General features: G+C 39.3%; 1 protein-coding gene across 1 annotated transcript; it reads left to right on the top strand.

Moving 5' to 3' along the window:
- Positions 1 to 10,241: 10,241 nt before the first annotated feature.
- On the top strand, positions 10,242 to 16,785 carry LOC114150435 (uncharacterized). The gene is made up of 3 exons (XM_028026828.1): positions 10,242 to 11,098; positions 13,183 to 13,236; positions 15,744 to 16,785. The coding sequence occupies exons 1-3, from the start codon at positions 10,705 to 10,707 to the stop codon at positions 15,974 to 15,976; spliced, it is 681 nt and encodes a 226-aa protein (XP_027882629.1). The 5' UTR covers positions 10,242 to 10,704; the 3' UTR covers positions 15,977 to 16,785.
- Positions 16,786 to 16,916: the final 131 nt, after the last annotated feature.

Below are 16,916 nucleotides of genomic sequence, written 5' to 3'. Positions count from 1 at the left end.
CTGACACTAACGACAATAAACCACGTAATATACTTGAACATAAGGTAAAAACATTGTCCGTTAATGAATGATGAAAAATGTTTAGATACTTAAATAGCACATTTTTACAAGAAAAATGTCTAGCATAAGCTAAAGCTAATGTTAGCCACAAAGTTTAAAGAAAGTAAAACTCACCTTCGTATCTGTGTAAGGAGGCGAACATCTTAAAACCTCTCCAGCTTATTGTTGGGGTTTCGGATCGATGTTCATCATTAATTGTTACCTTGGACAAGCCCTACAAATACTGAGTGTAAAGAGCCTTTTTCAATAGATCGGAAAAGATTGAGCCGCTTTTCCCCAAACGCGGAAGCTGAGGTGCAAAGAGCCCATAGCCAATGATAATTGGCTCACCAATGTCAAAAATTACATCCTTTTCCTTTAATAAGGCCAAAGTTTAAGACCTTTTTTATATTTCACATGCAAAGTGAATTAAAATCCAGCCTGAGACATGTTTCCACCTGAAATGGATCCTGTAATAATAATGAAATTAAAAAATACAGAAGACTGACAAGCTTCAGCTTAGGGAATTTTAGTCTATAAAAACTTAAGTTTTTATTTCTATATGGGGATAAACTTACATTTTTGAGAGGAAAACATTGAAAGACTGGGTGAATGATCTCAGAGTGGCTGAATATCCGCCGGATGGAGGATCAGAGGACGCTTCGTCCTGTGTTGACCTCCGGTAGATGAGCTGCCACTCAGACATCAGCTCTGACAGCAGAGGATCAGATTTCTGTCTCAGGACGGCTTTCTTGGAAAAACAGGAAGAAAGGGAGAAGTTAAGGTTAACATCCATCATGTCCAGCTTACATCTGTATCACAAATGAAACAATGCAGAGTAGATACAGGGTGGCGTTGGTAAAGTTACAGTAAAACATTAACAGCAGTAATGTGGTTTATTTAGTCTACAATTACAGAAAGTCAGTCATATTTTCACCATGTTATTATGTCACAGTTTCAAACTAAATATTTAATTAGAGCTAAAAGTTTAGCTCCTAACTACATTAGCAAACTAAATATAGTTTAGAAATGAAGTACTTAGCTATAAATTAATAATTATTTTTATGCAAAAATGTAGTTATTTAGCTTGCTTACTAAATTTTAGTAATATTTAGTTTTTAAATTGAATATTTAGCTTCAAACTAAATAATTAGCAAATGAAGTATTTACCTCTAAAATAAATATTTAGTAACTAAGCCAAATATTTAATTTACAAATTAAATATTTTGCTACAAACAAAATATTTATTTAAGAAACTAAATATTTAGCTACTAATTAATAGTTAGCAAGCTAAATTTCTAACTTAAAACTGCATATATGTAATTTGCAAGCTCAATATTTAGATAAAAACCAAATACTTAGCAAACTAACCAAAACAGTTTTCTAGTTTAAGACAAAAAATTGCTGCACCTTTTTATTTTTTAGTTTTCTTCAGCTTTTAAATGTGTCAAAAATGTTTATTACATTTCAAATGTGGCCTCAGTAAATACTTTAGTTCTCTGTTTTTATGCGTTTTTGTTCAGTAACCATTTTGGTGACAATTATCAGGTATGAACTGATTAAACATGTATTTAGGTTTTAGACCTGAATGAATATCCTGAAGTACCGCTGTCCACCACTAGAGGGAGTGGAAATGGAAAAAGAAAAATTAATTCAGACTTCCCTCCATCTTCGTCCTAATATCCAACATTCTCAAAGGGAAATTGGTCACTTTTTAAATATTTTCTGCATTATTTGACACCACAGTTGACTCAATCAATGTGCTGATAGTAAAACTATGAAACAAAATGTGGTGATATTTGTGTAATGAAGTTAAAGAAGAATATCTGATGCCATTTGTAACAGGATTAATATGGGTTTAAAATCACTGGTTCAGGAGAAAACCTTAAACCCCCAGGAACTTACCTTAATTTAGTGAAATCTTAAAGTTTAGATCCATTTGTCTCTGATCAAAGTCCCATAGTTTGTTATTCAGGTATTTGCAAACGCAGGTTAATCTCACCAAAAAGCTTAGAGCAGTTAATAAAATACAGTTTAATAAGTAAACACTTGATAACAGAGTCTATAGCACAGATATGTGATTGAAGTGGACTACAGTGCAGGGCATTCTGGGTAACTACAACCAAACATGCTAATCTAGCGCTAGCAAGAGAAAGGGCTTTTGGTGTTTAGCCAAAGACAAACCACCGCCAAAATCTGACGTTACTCCATTTTTATTTACAATTTGTGAAGAAAGTAGTTGCGCTCTGTATCTTCCTCGGACGTTTTTGCGTCGTTTCCTTCAGTAGTTTTTGGTGCAGCGCCCCCACAGATGAGGAGGGGAACAGGTTTTTCAGAAGGTTCGGTTCGTTCGGCTCACTGCAGTGTGAAAGACAATCACAGCCTGAGTCTGAACGATCTGGTTTGAAAACTCTCTTAAATGGCAATATATGTGCTTTAAGGAATATAATATTTAGTTGAAAATCTTGTGACTAGCATTACCTCATCTGAAATCTAAAACACCACTGGAGGTTTATGAAACCTGATTATCCTGACAAGAAGATAAATCACCAAAAAATGAAACAATTCCTGCGCTGCTTCAGCCGAACTACTGAGCTGTAAAACACATTATCTTCTTATAATGTTGTTAAGCTAATATCTAGTTAATAATTAGCATAATTTTGACGGCACACTTACATACTTTAGCTGCTTAAACCTCATTATGTTCTCGACTCAAACAACAACTAAAGAGTCATCTGGTTGCTGTAATTAGAAGGAATCTCCTAATTAAATTTGCAGGAGTGATAAGGAAACAGCTTTGATGAGGCGCGCGGGTTGAGATAAACTTCCTAATTGCATTGAACACCTGAAGGAGAAACCTGAGTCCGTAACGTCTGCAGCTCTTTAATCTGAAGCAGGAGGTGAAGAACGGCCACAGGAGAGCGGATTCTCCACGTTTGATTTGCAGAAAATGAAGTTATTAAATGTTCCTAAAGGGCGTGGAAATGACCAGGCGCTGCTCTGGACCCGTCAGTCCCAACGGCGACCCGCTCTAAACGTCCCGGCGCCGATCAGGCGTGAAAGTCAGGAGCAACAAATCTGACAGCAGGGAGAGATTTTAATCAGAGCAAGTACTGATTAAAGACCTTCCTTCCTTCTTTTCTTCCTTCCTTCTTTTCTTCCTTCCTTCCGATATTTACACACAGACATGTACATGTTAGATGTCCTGTATGGAAGCACATTCTGGCCTAAATGCAGGAAACGGGATTTTCTTTCTGCTTTCCTCTGTTTGACCCCAAACTTTGACTTTACAGCAACATTCACAACCGAGATCCGACAGAACCGACTTTATGCTGAGTCAGCATTTCACCTGGAGAAATGAAACAGACTGCATCCAACCATTCATCCAACCAACCATCCAACCATCTGTTCATCCATCCAGGTAAACTGGAAGTGTTTACCTTCTGGTCTCTCTGTTGCTCTGTTATTCTTGTGTCTTGTTATTTATCTGCTGTCAGGCGGCGGGACAGCGGACCGGACCGACTTGGACCGGACCGGACCGGACCGGGCCGTGTGTACTCTGTCTGCTCCTGCTCTGGTAAAAAGGTTAACCAGGACGTGTTTCTGCTGAAGCGACGGCGCCGTCAGCTCGTCTTCCTGGAGCGACTCTCTGCCCCACGCAGCGCCGGAATATTTTTGAATAATAATTGCTCACTTAGTATGCTGTTGTCATGTGGCGTTTATTAGCATTCCATCGAGTCACGGAGGCGTGAAAGGGCCAGATGCTGCGGCCTCATCTATCCTCCCTACATTCCTGCCTTTTGTCAGTTATTAGCGCGGCGAGCATCAGTCTGATCGTCACTCCAGCGATCCGATGTCATGTTTTTATTAACTGGACCAGTGAGTTTAAAATGAATTAATAACACTGTGGTCTACATCAGCAGACTGCTGGACCTTATTGTTACTGCTGCGAGTCAGTTACTCTACTTACCTAACGTCTTAAATTTAGTATTTATTTTTTTAAAAGTACGTTTAAAGGAGGTTGTCTGGGTTCCTTTAAACCCAGACACTCCTGTCGAAGATAAAAGAGCCGCTCCAACATTAAACAACTGTATTTATTCACAAGTAATTAAATGTCACAACAGGCTGTTTGTAACTGGACCATAAAAAATCCAAAGGGATCTAGTGAATCCACAAATCTCATATTGTCTTGAGTCATAACCTCTTTTTATCAGTTATTTATTTTCCATCCACTCACTGAGAACTTATGGTTCCTAAAGTATGAAGCAGATAATATCCTGCAATAAAGGCGTTGATTCGTAAAGTTTTCCTGACTTCTGCAGGTTCTGGGATCCTGGTGATTTATGTCTTTGGAAGTGACTTTTATGGCGCCGCTGGAGGTGAGAGGCAGCGAGGCGGACAAGTGGAAATCTCCAGTAAGGTTATAACTCTCTATAACGGCTCTGCAGGTTGGAGCTGGTGGCAGGGAGCCAGGCTGGAGGGGCAAAGCTTCAGCTTCAGTCCAGTTTCTGTTTCAGCTTCAGTCCAGTTTCAGCTTCAGTCCAGTTTCTGTTTCAGCTTCAGTCCAGTTTCAGCTTCAGTCCAGTTTCTGTTTCAGCTTCAGTTCTGTTTCTGTTTCAGCTTCAGTCCCGTTTCTGTTTCAGCTTCAGTCCCGTTTCTGTTTCAGCTTCAGTCCCGTTTCTGTTTCAGCTTCAGCCCTGCTTCTGTTTCAGCTTCAGTCCTGTTTCTGTTTCAGCTTCAGTCTCGTTTCTGTTTCAGCTTCAGTTCTGTTTCAGCTTCAGTCCTGTTTCTGTTTCAGCTTCAGTCTCGTTTCTGTTTCATTTTCAGTTCTGTTTCAGCTTCAGTCCCGTTTCTGTTTCAGCTTCAGTCCCGTTTCTGTTTCAGCTTCAGCCCTGCTTCTGTTTCAGCTTCAGTCCTGTTTCTGTTTCAGCTTCAGTCTCGTTTCTGTTTCATTTTCAGTTCTGTTTCAGCTTCAGTCCCGTTTCTGTTTCAGCTTCAGTCCTGTTTCTGTTTCAGCTTCAGTCTCGTTTCTGTTTCAGCTTCACTTCTGTTTCAGCTTCAGTCCTGTTTCTGTTTCAGCTTCAGTCTCGTTTCTGTTTCAGCTTCACTTCTGTTTCAGCTTCAGTCCTGTTTCTGTTTCAGCTTCAGTCCTGTTTCTGTTTCAGCTTCAGTCTCGTTTCTGTTTCAGCTTCAGTTCTGTTTCAGCTTCAGTCTCGTTTCTGTTTCAGCTTCAGTCTCGTTTCTGTTTCAGCTTCAGTCTCGTTTCTGTTTCAGCTTCAGTCTTGTTTCTCTCCAACATTCACACCTTCAGTATCTGCATAGCGACACCAAACAGGCCCAAAGGACTGTGAGACACATTTTGCTTCAACAATCCAAAATAATCAAAAACAGAAAACACGTCGTTATCTGTTGCCCTTTCTCGATAATTACCTTCTTCACTAGAAAAATACGGAACTATTTGAGTTGAAAAGTAAAAATAATTGATAGAAAAATCAAAAATATTAAGATTATTAATATTTTTATAATATTAAGAAAAACTTGAAAAGTACTGAGAATCAAAAGTTTTAAAAAATCTGAAAAATGTTGAGATTATTCTCAGAAATATTCAAAAATAAAAAATCTGGTAGAGAAAAAATAAAGTTTGAAATTTATGATTTTGAGAAGTTAAAATGTTTTACTTTCATCTCAGAGTTTTTTCTTCCACTTTTCAAACTCAGAAATTTTCAAGTTTTTTCTGGAAATTTCTGAGATTAATCTCAAAATCTAAGAGTTTTTTTTCTTTCTTCAAACTAATGTTTGACGTTTCAGTCTGAAAAAGTGAAAGTTTTTCTCTGGAGCATTTCTGAGTCTTTTGGAGGAAATTTGCTCCTGTTTTTCTACCGAACGATCGTAACACGCCACCGTGAAAAGACTTTGTGTTTTCTGTTGTTGATCATTTCAGATTGCAGGTCGAGGAAGAAGCTCTTCACTTCCAGGTCAGAACGGTTTGACTTTCACTTTCGTAACTTTCCGACCTCACAGAGAGTTTAGAAAAACGGTGGCCAACCAGCATTAAGATGCTAATGGCTGCAGGATGAGTGATTTTCATTTGGCGTTGGCTCGGCGGTGGGGGAGGAAGACGTCCCGTTTTCGTTTCACTTCAGGTTGCAAGGTCAGCGTCGGCGTCAGTCCCGTCCCGGTTATTTCCATCAGCGTCGCTGTAATAACGTTACAGCGATCTGATCGTTGGCAGTAAATCTACATTACTGAGCTTCATTTCTTGGTGTCCTGACGTCCCGCTGCGCGCTGCCTGGCTCACATCCTCCACGTCGCTGCTCTGCTGGGATTCAACCAGGCAACACAGGAAGGTTAGATGATAATCCTGAAAATAGGAGTACACTTTGAAACTCCTGCAATTATTGTAGTTAATAAAAACTCCCTGGACAGCAGCAACAGTCCTCGTCCTTACTATGATGAATTGCATCATTAATAGAACTGATTATGGCTAATAAAGCATCTTTATCCCATGGATTAGCTCCATTTGAACTGCAGTCTAACCTCAAAATAACTCAGATATTATCCTCGTTTCTCTGCAGCTGGTTTAATTTGTGACAGATAAACATTTTCCAAAGGCTCCTGCAGAGGTTGGCTCCAGTTTTACAGCTCATCCCATCGTTTCATTACCAAATCCAGAACCGGTTTGTAATCTCAGCACTTGATGGCAGACTCTGAACTTCAGTTTAACTCACACATCTTTATTTAATGCCAAGGCACAAGAGTTCAAAAGTGACGATAAAATCCACACATGCTGGTAAATCTAATTGGTAAAAAGCGCAGAGTAATTTATGCCTTTGTGCATTTAGCCATAAAAGATAAAGAAGAGAAAACAAAATGTTCTCGCTAAATTTTCTGGCAAATATAAATAATTTTGGTGATTCTAACTGACCTAAAACAGTAAAAGTTTCATCTGATTTAACTTCAGACACAGAAAAAAATTAAAACATTTTATCAGGTGTATGGAAATATCTGGTTTCATCTGTAGACGTTTTCCAACTTTTGGCTTTTTATGAAAGAAATCAAGGACTTTCCAAACCTTGAAAACATTGAATTGAACTGATGTGTCACATGAAGGAGAGCGCACAAGGAGAGTTCATTAATCATTAATTGGTATTGATCACCGGGACGTTGATGATTCGTCAGCTGAGACGAATCCATGAAACTGGAATCTGTTTTCACGTTTATTGCGCTGCTCATATTAGTCTCGATGTTTGCGGTTTTCTGAAGCGCAACGCGAAGCTCAACGTTGTTCACAGGTAACATATTAACATTCACAAAGACCCAGCGGGACGGATCAGGAGTCTGACTAAAACTACCTGAATGTCAGACAAATTCTGGGGTTTATGTCTGTTTATTTCCAAAAACTGCAACCGCGACTCGTTGAATCTGCAAGCGACTTTAGAAAAAAAAAAAGCCCAAAGCTGCTTATAATAATCGGACTTTGCGAGTGAAACTCAAAATAGTTTCTGTTTTATCAGCAACAAAATGCGCCTCTCTCTCTTCCCTCCATTGTTTACATTTCTGTTGCTGCTGATGCTGTCGCATAGAAACGGCAGAAACTCCCCAAAAGGCGTAGAGGAAATAAAATTAAATTACAAAATAAAATAGTAACGCAAAGTGATTTCGATAAGTAACTGTAGTCTGACTACTGGATCTGAAATATCAACGCGTTAGATTACTGGTTACTGAAACAAGTGGTCCGACGTCAGTAACTGACATCACTGGTTTTGGGCTCCATATTTCGTTCTTTTTTGTGAAAATCCCATCCAGCAGAGTTAAAATGTTCTGGACACAAAGCTCAGAACAACCCACCAACGTCACAAATGGCTCCACTAAATATATCCATTGCTTTCCCTCGTTTCCATTGTGAATATTAAGATCAGAATGTAACAGTGAAGTCCATTTTATAAATTAATCTCCATCTGATCCGTCTGATGTGATTAAAGCTGTGGACTTTTCTGCTGCTGGTATCACAGGATCGTCGGGTTAAATCCAGATTTAGTGTCACCTGTCGCTGTTCAGACTGAGACGATCAGATCAGCCGCCAGAATCAGGATGTGGTCAAAAGTTATTCAACTCTGCAATAAATAAGACGGATCACTGAAAACTGTCAAGATGTCAGGAAACCTGGAAGAGTGAAATCATGATGAGTAACTTCCCTCTTTAATGTGACAAATATTCTGCACATTTTACCTGACAGACAAACAATCTGCCCCAAACCGAGTCCATTCAGGGCTAAACTGAGAGTTTGACGTATCTGTTAGTTTCACTCTGATTGGTTTCCATGCATTCGCAGAGCGGACGTCGATACACGGGGAAGATTCTGCTTCAGTATCTCTGGGATCTGCAGGATCCCAAAACCTCCTGAGCCAATTTCATCTCTTTGGAGGAAAATCAGTAACGTCCCATTTACCTGCAGAACGACCAGGCAGTGGAAGACGGGCCGAACAGAACCATCCGCACGGCTCAGGCAGGTGAGCCGGGTCCAAAAACGAAACATTTACTTTTTTAAACATGCAGGGATTTAAATTTCAGATGAAAAGTCTGTCAGTGATATACAATTTCACTCAGTTTGTTATTATAACATGAGGAAATATCCTGTAATGGATTCACCAGATAACATCTCATTAAAATAATATTTCATTACATTTAATCAAATTAAAACTGTTCCTCTCCATGAAGGATCAGTTTGATCCTGTTATCTTATTGGACCTGCACTTTTCTGCAGCTTTTACAAGCAGATTGAATCCAGTTTGTGTTTCTAGATCAGCTGTTGATTTCAGGATAATCCAGTTATGGGATCAAAGCTAAGAAATTAACAGCAACAATTTGGGTTATTTAATCAGAAAAAAGTCACATTTTCAAAATGTTTATTCATTTACAAATATCACGGTTTCAAACTAAATATGTAGTTAGCAAGTTAACTATTAAATAAAAGATTAAATATTGAACTAAATAATTAGTTAGCTAGATGTGGCTGACTAAATATTTAGCTCCAAACTATTTCTTTAAGAAGCAAGCTAATTATTAAGCTCCAAATTTAATATTTAACTCTGAGCTAAATATTTAGCTTCAGACTAAATATTTAGTTTACTTACTAAATATTTGACTTCAAACTAGGTACTAAGCATGTAGCTAAATATTTAGCTTGCTAGCTAAGTATTTAGTTTGAAGCTAAGTCTTTAGCATGCTCTCTAAATAGTTAGTTTTTTCCTCTTACAGACTAAATAACAAATTATTGCTGTCAGTTTCTGTCTGTGTAACTACAGGCAGCGCCCCCTGTGGGCCGCATTGATATGAATCAGTGAAATGTTTTCCACAGGAAATGTCATGAAAAAGGTCAAAAGGTCGCAGATTGAGGAGCTTCTGAGCTGAGAGTGAATCTCCTCTCTGAGGCTCAGCTTCGGGTTTCTGAGGATTAAGATCCGACCTGAGGGTGAAACAGACAGACGACCTAAGGTCAGAGGTCAGGACAGAGGTCAGGACGGAAAACGACTTTCCTTTAATATCCTGTCAGGCAGTGAGGATGGAGGCTGACAGTCGATTTGATCTGTTCTTCAGAAAGTTTGAATAGAGCAAAGAGTCTTACAGCCACAATCACCCTTTGCTGTGTGTAAATGCTGCTAAAAAAACTAGTCAGTTCATTGAGTGCTGTATCCAGAAAAAGGTTGAGTGGAAGAAAAAAATGTGGTCAAAACGTACAGATTGTCAGGCTAGTCATGATCATTCAGATAAAAAGCTAAAGTTTTCATATCATGCTGACCTCAACATTTTGTTTCTTTTAGCACATTTTTAACTTTTCAAACTCAGAAATTTCTTGTTTTTCTTTTTTTCTAAAAAGATTTTTTAATTCAATCTCAAAATTTCTGTGTTTTTTCTGGCAAAGTTTAAACTTTGGAAACTCAGAATTGTATTTTTTTGCTATAAAGTTTCCCAGATTAAATTCCAAATTACCATTTTTTTCTAGCGACTTTTCCATGTCAGAAATTTTTGATTTATAGAAAAATTCTCAGATTAATTTCAAAATTTGTTTTATTTTTCTAGAAGTTTTTGACTTTTCAGAAGTTTTCAAGTTTTTTCTTGAATGTTTCTGAGGTTGATCTCAAATTTCCTGATTTTTTTCTTGCAAATATTTTTCTGTTTTGAAACTAGAAAACAATTTTCTTTTTCCCTCAAATATTTCTCATTAATCTAAAAATTCATGAGCTTTTTGGCAGAAACTTACCTCTCCTTTCTATGTATCTTCGATCCTCCACCACATATTTTAGGTAAAATTATCGGAGCGTCTTCCGGAATCTCCTCGGAGTTTTTCTCCATCTGGGATCATTTCTGACTCGGCAGCATCTCGTCCTGTTTTCATCTCCGTGTTTTCTTTTCTCTTCTGCAGTCTGGTTGCCTTCCTCTTTTCTGCTTTCTCATCTGTTACGGTTTCACTTTTGGAGATGAAACTGTCGGTGAGTGTCTGTGCGTAAAAGCGGCGCGCTCTCCGCTGCATGACGCGCAGTCAGAGAAAGTAGGAAAACGACTCGGTGTCCGTCTTCTGCTCAGACCTGTTGGGTCACCAGAAACACGCCGGACTCCTCCGCCCGTTCGCGCAGTTGGGTTTTGTGGATTTCCTCAGCGACCCTCATGGAGGATAACATGTATTTGTGCAACGCCAGTGCCATAAAGGACTGGAGCTATTTCCTGTCTAAGATTTTGCCTCTGGTGAATAAAACCACCGGCTTGGTGAACATGGACAAACCGGAGGCGGTGACCGCCGCGGTGGTGACGTCTCTGCAGCCGGACGGGGCAGTAAGCAACCTGCCGCCAAACTCCGACCAGACCTCCGGGATGGAGCACATCTTCCAGTACTCCTACTCGGAGAACGACCTGCTGCTGACGGACTACCGGACGCCGGCCCGGGACTCCATCCCGCTGCCCAAGGCGGTGCTCTACCTGGTGATGGCCGCGCTGGTGGTGGTGGCGGTGGCGTACGCGATAGTCGGACATCTGGTCAAGGATGTAGTGAACGACTTTGTTGGTAGGTGACCTCTGACTCCACGGCGCGTGTTGAGTACATGCCGTCCCCGCGAAGCTTAAAGCGACATGTTGAATTCATGCGAAGGGAACAAACCAAGATTCTGGACACAGAGAGGAAGATTTCAAACATTTCTGTTAGTTTATGATTGTTTACCTCTAATCCAGTTTATTTAAAAATTACAACAGTAATGTTCTGAACTGATTTTTATTTGGGATAAGTATTTAGCTCCAAATTAAATATTTGGTTTGCAAGCAACATATTTAGATCCAAGTTAAATAGTTTGTAGTTTACATGTTAAATATTTGTAAACTACCAATAATCTGTAGTTTGCATAAGGTAAATATGTACTTTAGATCTAAATATTTTGTTTTTAATCAAAATTTTTCGTTTTAATCTAAATGTTTAGCTCCAAGCTCAATCAAACAGCTTGAAGCTAAATATATATTTACTACATATTTAGTTAGCAAGCTAAATGAAGCCAAACATTTAACCTGGAGTTAAATATTTAGCTTTCTAATTAAATATTTAGTTTGAAACTGTGACATTTATAAATGAATAAGATGGTGAAAGATGATTTTTAGACTAATTAAATTAATTTATTGCTGTTAATTTTTAACTGAGTAACTTTATAAAAATCGACTCATTATCTTGTGTTTTCATTAGATTTAAGCCTCCATCTTAAATAAACACTTTAAATGAATCACCCTGGATGTAACCTGCAGTATTTTTGGTTTTTTAAAGTGAATTAAATGAAGGTTTGATGATTTTCTAATTAACAGAGATGCACACTGAAGTTTCAGCTGCTTGTGCTAAAGCCTCTCAGAGCTAAACCTCCTTTTCTCCAGAGTCAGAGGGAATAAAAAGCTTTTCTTAACACTTTTAATCCTAATTTAATGAGTGGAGCTGCTTGGTGGCTCCCTGGCAGCCTAATGGACGACGTTTTCATCAAACACAGGAAACTCTCCTCTCTTAGTGTAACCTGAGTGATTGTGGCGTACAGCGGATAACCTTGTGAGTGACCCCGGCTGTCAAACTACAGCAGCAATAACAGAGAGCTGTTATTGTATTTTTAAGGAACTTCCTGTTAGAAATGCATAATGAATGAGAGAACGATGAAATGATCTATTTTTAGTGGCGGCGGTGCTCGATAGGGCTGCCTTGGCCGGACTGCCAAGCCGATGAGGTTTAAGTTGAATGTTTGACTCGGTGGTGGTTCTTTTGTTAGCGGGTCCGGACAGACGGGAACAGAAAAGCACTGGATGTCCAGGCAGAACATTATGACCACTGCTGGAGGCCATGGAGAGACGTGTGAGGCAGAAAATGAATTATTTCTTATAAAGTTGATGCTCAACACGTTGGTTGTGATAAAAAGTTGTTACATTTAATAATGGTGCAGTTTTTTAATAACTAGACGAGATGCTCATAATGGCTCCTGTCATCATGAAAATGACCACGCCCCTTTTAATCTATCATGTGATTAATTGATTGATTTATTATTGCGACAGGCTATCATGCTAACAGATCAATTTGCGGCTACCAGAGTCAACTCCACTCTGCTGTTTTTTTATTTTTAAGCAGTTTTGAGGCTCGGAGGCGAAACCTGTAAACTGCTGCTGCGCCAGTTACTGAGCAGTCTGTTGCTAGGTAACCAAAAGTGAATGAGTTGCTAAGTAACCAAAGAGTGAGTGAGCTCGTTAAAGCGACCAACATAGCTTAGCTGTCTGTGATATTGATCATGTCTAAATAGATCTCAATGATTACTGATTTATTGACCAACCCTCGTCTATAATTATTGAACAATCAGAACTTGGTCACTTTGGGAAAAGATTCTTTAAAGAGACTCACTTTGTTACTGGGCTGGGTAGTGATACGGAGGAACACATATGTCAAGAATCTTTAATAAAACTTTCCTTTTTAAATGATTTCTAATCCAAAAATGCTGAAAATGTAGCTTTGTTGTGTCATGTTGGGTTTTATTGAGGTTGTGCAGTGAATCCACCGCCTCACCTGTCCACTTGTGTTCGGACAGCGAGTTTCTGCTGCCAGTTCGTCCGACTGAAACGTGTCCGTTCTGCTGCCCGCAGGTGGAGGCCGGTCGATTGTTGCTGAAGGCGACGGCGGCGAAGCCAGTGAGCCAGGTAAAACAGCGAGCTGACGCGGGTCACGGTCGGCAGCACTTAGCTGTGCCACAGAGACGCCGCCGCCGTCCCCTGCTCGGCTTTAAGAGCTTGTCCTCCTCCCTTCCTCACCTACATTTCACACAAACACTCGGAGGAGAAGCTGCTCGGCTCCTGGGCATTTGGTGGAGGTGTAAATGTGGAGCGTCTGTGTTTTCCCTCACACCGGAGGAAGGTTATAAAAAAACACAGGCTGTCAAACCAAAACAAAATGCTTCCCTCTTCATGCATACAACTGTTAGAACAGGAACAATGATTGCATGTATTTATTTAGTTAAAAACTCACATTAAAACCAACTTTTGCTCTATTCAGTTTTAAGTCTTCATCATAATAATTTTTATTGTTAGAATAATACAATCTGTGAACGATCAAATTCCTCTCCACTTTCCCAAAGATACAGAAATACATTCAGTCAGAAACAACAAATCGCATATAAATTTATTCTCATAATATTTAGACTTTATTCTTGCCCTGTTATAACTTTATTCTCATAGTTAAATGATTTTATTTTCTAACATAACGTTGTACAAAAACATCTAAATGTCAGAAATTTGATATATCAAATCATAGAAAGTATTGGTAGCGCTAACCAGAGGTGGGGACTCGAGTCACACGACTTGGACTCGAGTCACATGACTTAGAAAATTATATGGACAATAAATAGATCGTTTTCTGCATTAAGTCTACTGTTTTTTCAGTTATAACTCTTCAAACGGCGGTGTGATGGTCGTTGCACAGAACCCATTTCCAAGTCGTAAACTTTTGTCGTAAACAAATCAACACTCAGTAATTTTGCTATCCTTCAGAAATTGCTGTAAAAGTAAAAATTGTACAATTGTAAGGATCCTGAACGAAACGCTGTGTGTAGTCCTGAGTGTTTCTGGATGGAAATGCAGCACATTATTCTGTGTCTTGGTTAGTGATTCTGACAAGCTTGATTCACGCAACATGTTTTTATCAATACTGATGTGAAATTGACTGTAGATTTAACCCCAGTTGGACTGACAGATATTTATTTTACCATCACATCCACATTCAAAACCACTGGGCTTTATTTGCAATGAGTGCATTGAGTGTTTGATTTAATAAAAAACACATGGTCTATTATTTACATTCAGCATAATTGGAACATTGTTTAAAAAAACGACTCGAAAGGACTTGAAAGTCCAAGCTTCCAACTTGACTCGGACTTGAGGACAAAGACTTGAGACTTGCAAAACAGTGACTTGGACCCACCTCTGCGGCTAACACTGGTCCTGTATTTATAATACATGTATCATTGAAAACCTCCGATGCTTGATGGAAAAAACCTATTTATCATCAGTCTGATAATCAGATAATCATCATAACAATACACTTTTTTTAAAAACTTGCTGAGTGACTTTATGTTTCCCTGTAAGTGAGCAGATCCTCACCGTTTCAGACGGACCTGTGTGGGTCGGAGGAACCCCGCGCTCCGTCTTATTGTCACCCTCAGCTGTCGGCGTTAATCTCAGCTCCCCGTCTGACGGACAGTGATTGATGCGTCTCTCTTCAGAAAGCCTCCATCACGGCAGACGTTCGCACAGAAACAATTTTATGCCGCTTTGCCTCTAATGGAACCACAGAGGCTGAACCCACAAAACTTTATGCTGAAAACGTTTTTTTAATTTGCTGTTTGGGTCCTTGATGCTACAGTTATCTTAATATGTTTGCTAACTTGTAAACAACTGCATTGTTATTATTATTATCCAAGATCAGTGGTGGGCACCGCTAGCTAAACAGTTAGTTATGCTAACCCTCAAGTACTAATCCTAAACATTAGTTCTAATCCTGATGCTAACACACTAATGCTAATATGCTAATGCTAAAGGGACAAATTCAATCATACTGATGTGTTAATGACACAACATATATCGAGCTCATCAGGGTCTAAGTTGTCATTTTGCTCCTGTCTGCACAGTTTGTGCTTCAGAAAGTTTTTTTTTTTCTCAGACTTTATTCATGGTTTCAGTTTTTCGTTGCTGATTTTTGCTAACTCTGTAGCTCATTTGCTGCACCGCACCAACGGTGGAAAATCCACCACTGTCTAAGATAAATTAAAAATAATACCTTTAAATTCAAATATTTGACGGTTTGTTTTATCAATCCTAAAGTCTGCTTGGATGAGGTTGTAGAAGCGTTCATTTAGCAAAATAATCAGTTACGTTAGCGCTTTGTAATTTATCTAGAAAAAATTTAATTAGCTTTTTCATAGACAGCAGAAACGCTAAATTGCTAGATGAAAAATTAGGCCTACTATTAGCACATTGGTGGAAGTTTGCCCACCTTTGTCCAAGAGAAATTAAAAATAACACATTTAAAATCCAATATTTAACTATTTGGTTTTGCCAACTCTCGAATTTCCTTTATTCAGGTCTGAAAACATTGCAGGCTTCGTTTTGGGAAGTTTCCACCATTGCTCTTCCATTTTTTCATCTCTCTTCAGATTGGGTGTTTGACCCGCCTCGATCCTCTAACCGCAAAGAGATGGAGATCAGCTGCATCACCAGAAACATGCATGAGATGAGCGACCTGTCCGAGGGGCCGCGGCTGCTGGAGATGGGTTACGTATCGCTGAACCACACCAGCTGCCTGAACCTCAGCCGGCCGGAGGAAACCGTCTTCACTGTGGACGAAACCCTCCAGCGCCATCTTCCCGACTCTCAGTCCGGGACTTAAACTTGTCTTCCTGTTGTTGTCCTGAGAGAAACAAAGCAGCATTCTCCCTGTTTGGGGTGGAATCACCAGTTGGTTGTGAGTGGAAGCTTTAATCCTTTGCGGCATCGCCTGCAGGACAGCAGTTGAAGCTGCGTGACGTTGCACCATGTCGATGTCGCCGGATGCTGGTGTTTGTTTTAATGGGACTCCTTCATGTCAGGATCAGTGAAGAGAAGCAGCACCAGTTTCATTTGGGTTACAGATGGACTGTCCCGCTGGCCCCCATGTTTCATCCCTGTCATCATGACCTTTTCAGTACCAAGCTTTAATGTATTACACTCTATTCACATTCATCACCTGAAATATGCACCTCAGTTGCTCGGTAAATTAGTGTTAACTTTACATCAGACTGGTCTTTCTGTGCACAACGTTGTTATTACTGAGGCAAAAAATATCCACCTTGAAAAGCCTTTTTGTAACGTCATGCTATTAGCTTGATGTAAAAAAGTGCTAAGTCACCTCTGAGAGCTTTGTTCCACCCAAATGCAAAAAAGCAGAAAAGCTTAGGCGACTGTTTTACCCCACTTTTAAGGGCTGCATGCTGCTGCTGACACAAAAAACTAAAACCTGTGCATGCTGTGATCATCCCCCCCAGTACATATGGCAGCTGTAAGGTAAAATATTATAAAAATACTGTTTCCACTGTTTCCTGTTATGCATATTAACACCCAGTGAACAAAAAACCCTGAAAAAATGTCAGTTTTTTACTTGATGCTGTCAGTCACTGTAACCTTTTTCAGATTTATGAATCAATAAAGTTGTAGATGAGATGTTTTTGTTACCATTAGATTAAAAAAAGTCCCATGCTATGTCTAGATAAATAGCCTTGAAGCTAGCTAACTAGTTAGCTACGAACAGTTTCTTTGTTTATCTAGCTATCTAGTTAGCTAGCTCACTGTCA

This window comes from Xiphophorus couchianus, chromosome 9 (assembly GCF_001444195.1).
Source record: "Xiphophorus couchianus chromosome 9, X_couchianus-1.0, whole genome shotgun sequence".
Taxonomy (NCBI): domain Eukaryota; kingdom Metazoa; phylum Chordata; class Actinopteri; order Cyprinodontiformes; family Poeciliidae; genus Xiphophorus; species Xiphophorus couchianus.
This window is presented reverse-complemented; position numbering and strand designations above follow the sequence as displayed.

Excerpts from the sequence above, each read along its gene's own strand:
- LOC114150435 (XM_028026828.1), top strand. The coding sequence starts at position 10,705 with ATGGAGGATAACATGTATTTGTGCAACGCCAGTGCCATAAAGGACTGG. Across the intron at positions 11,099-13,182 it reads TGTAGTGAACGACTTTGTTG|GTGGAGGCCGGTCGATTGTT; the intron begins GTAGGTGACCTC and ends TGCTGCCCGCAG. Across the intron at positions 13,237-15,743 it reads CGGCGAAGCCAGTGAGCCAG|ATTGGGTGTTTGACCCGCCT; the intron begins GTAAAACAGCGA and ends ATCTCTCTTCAG.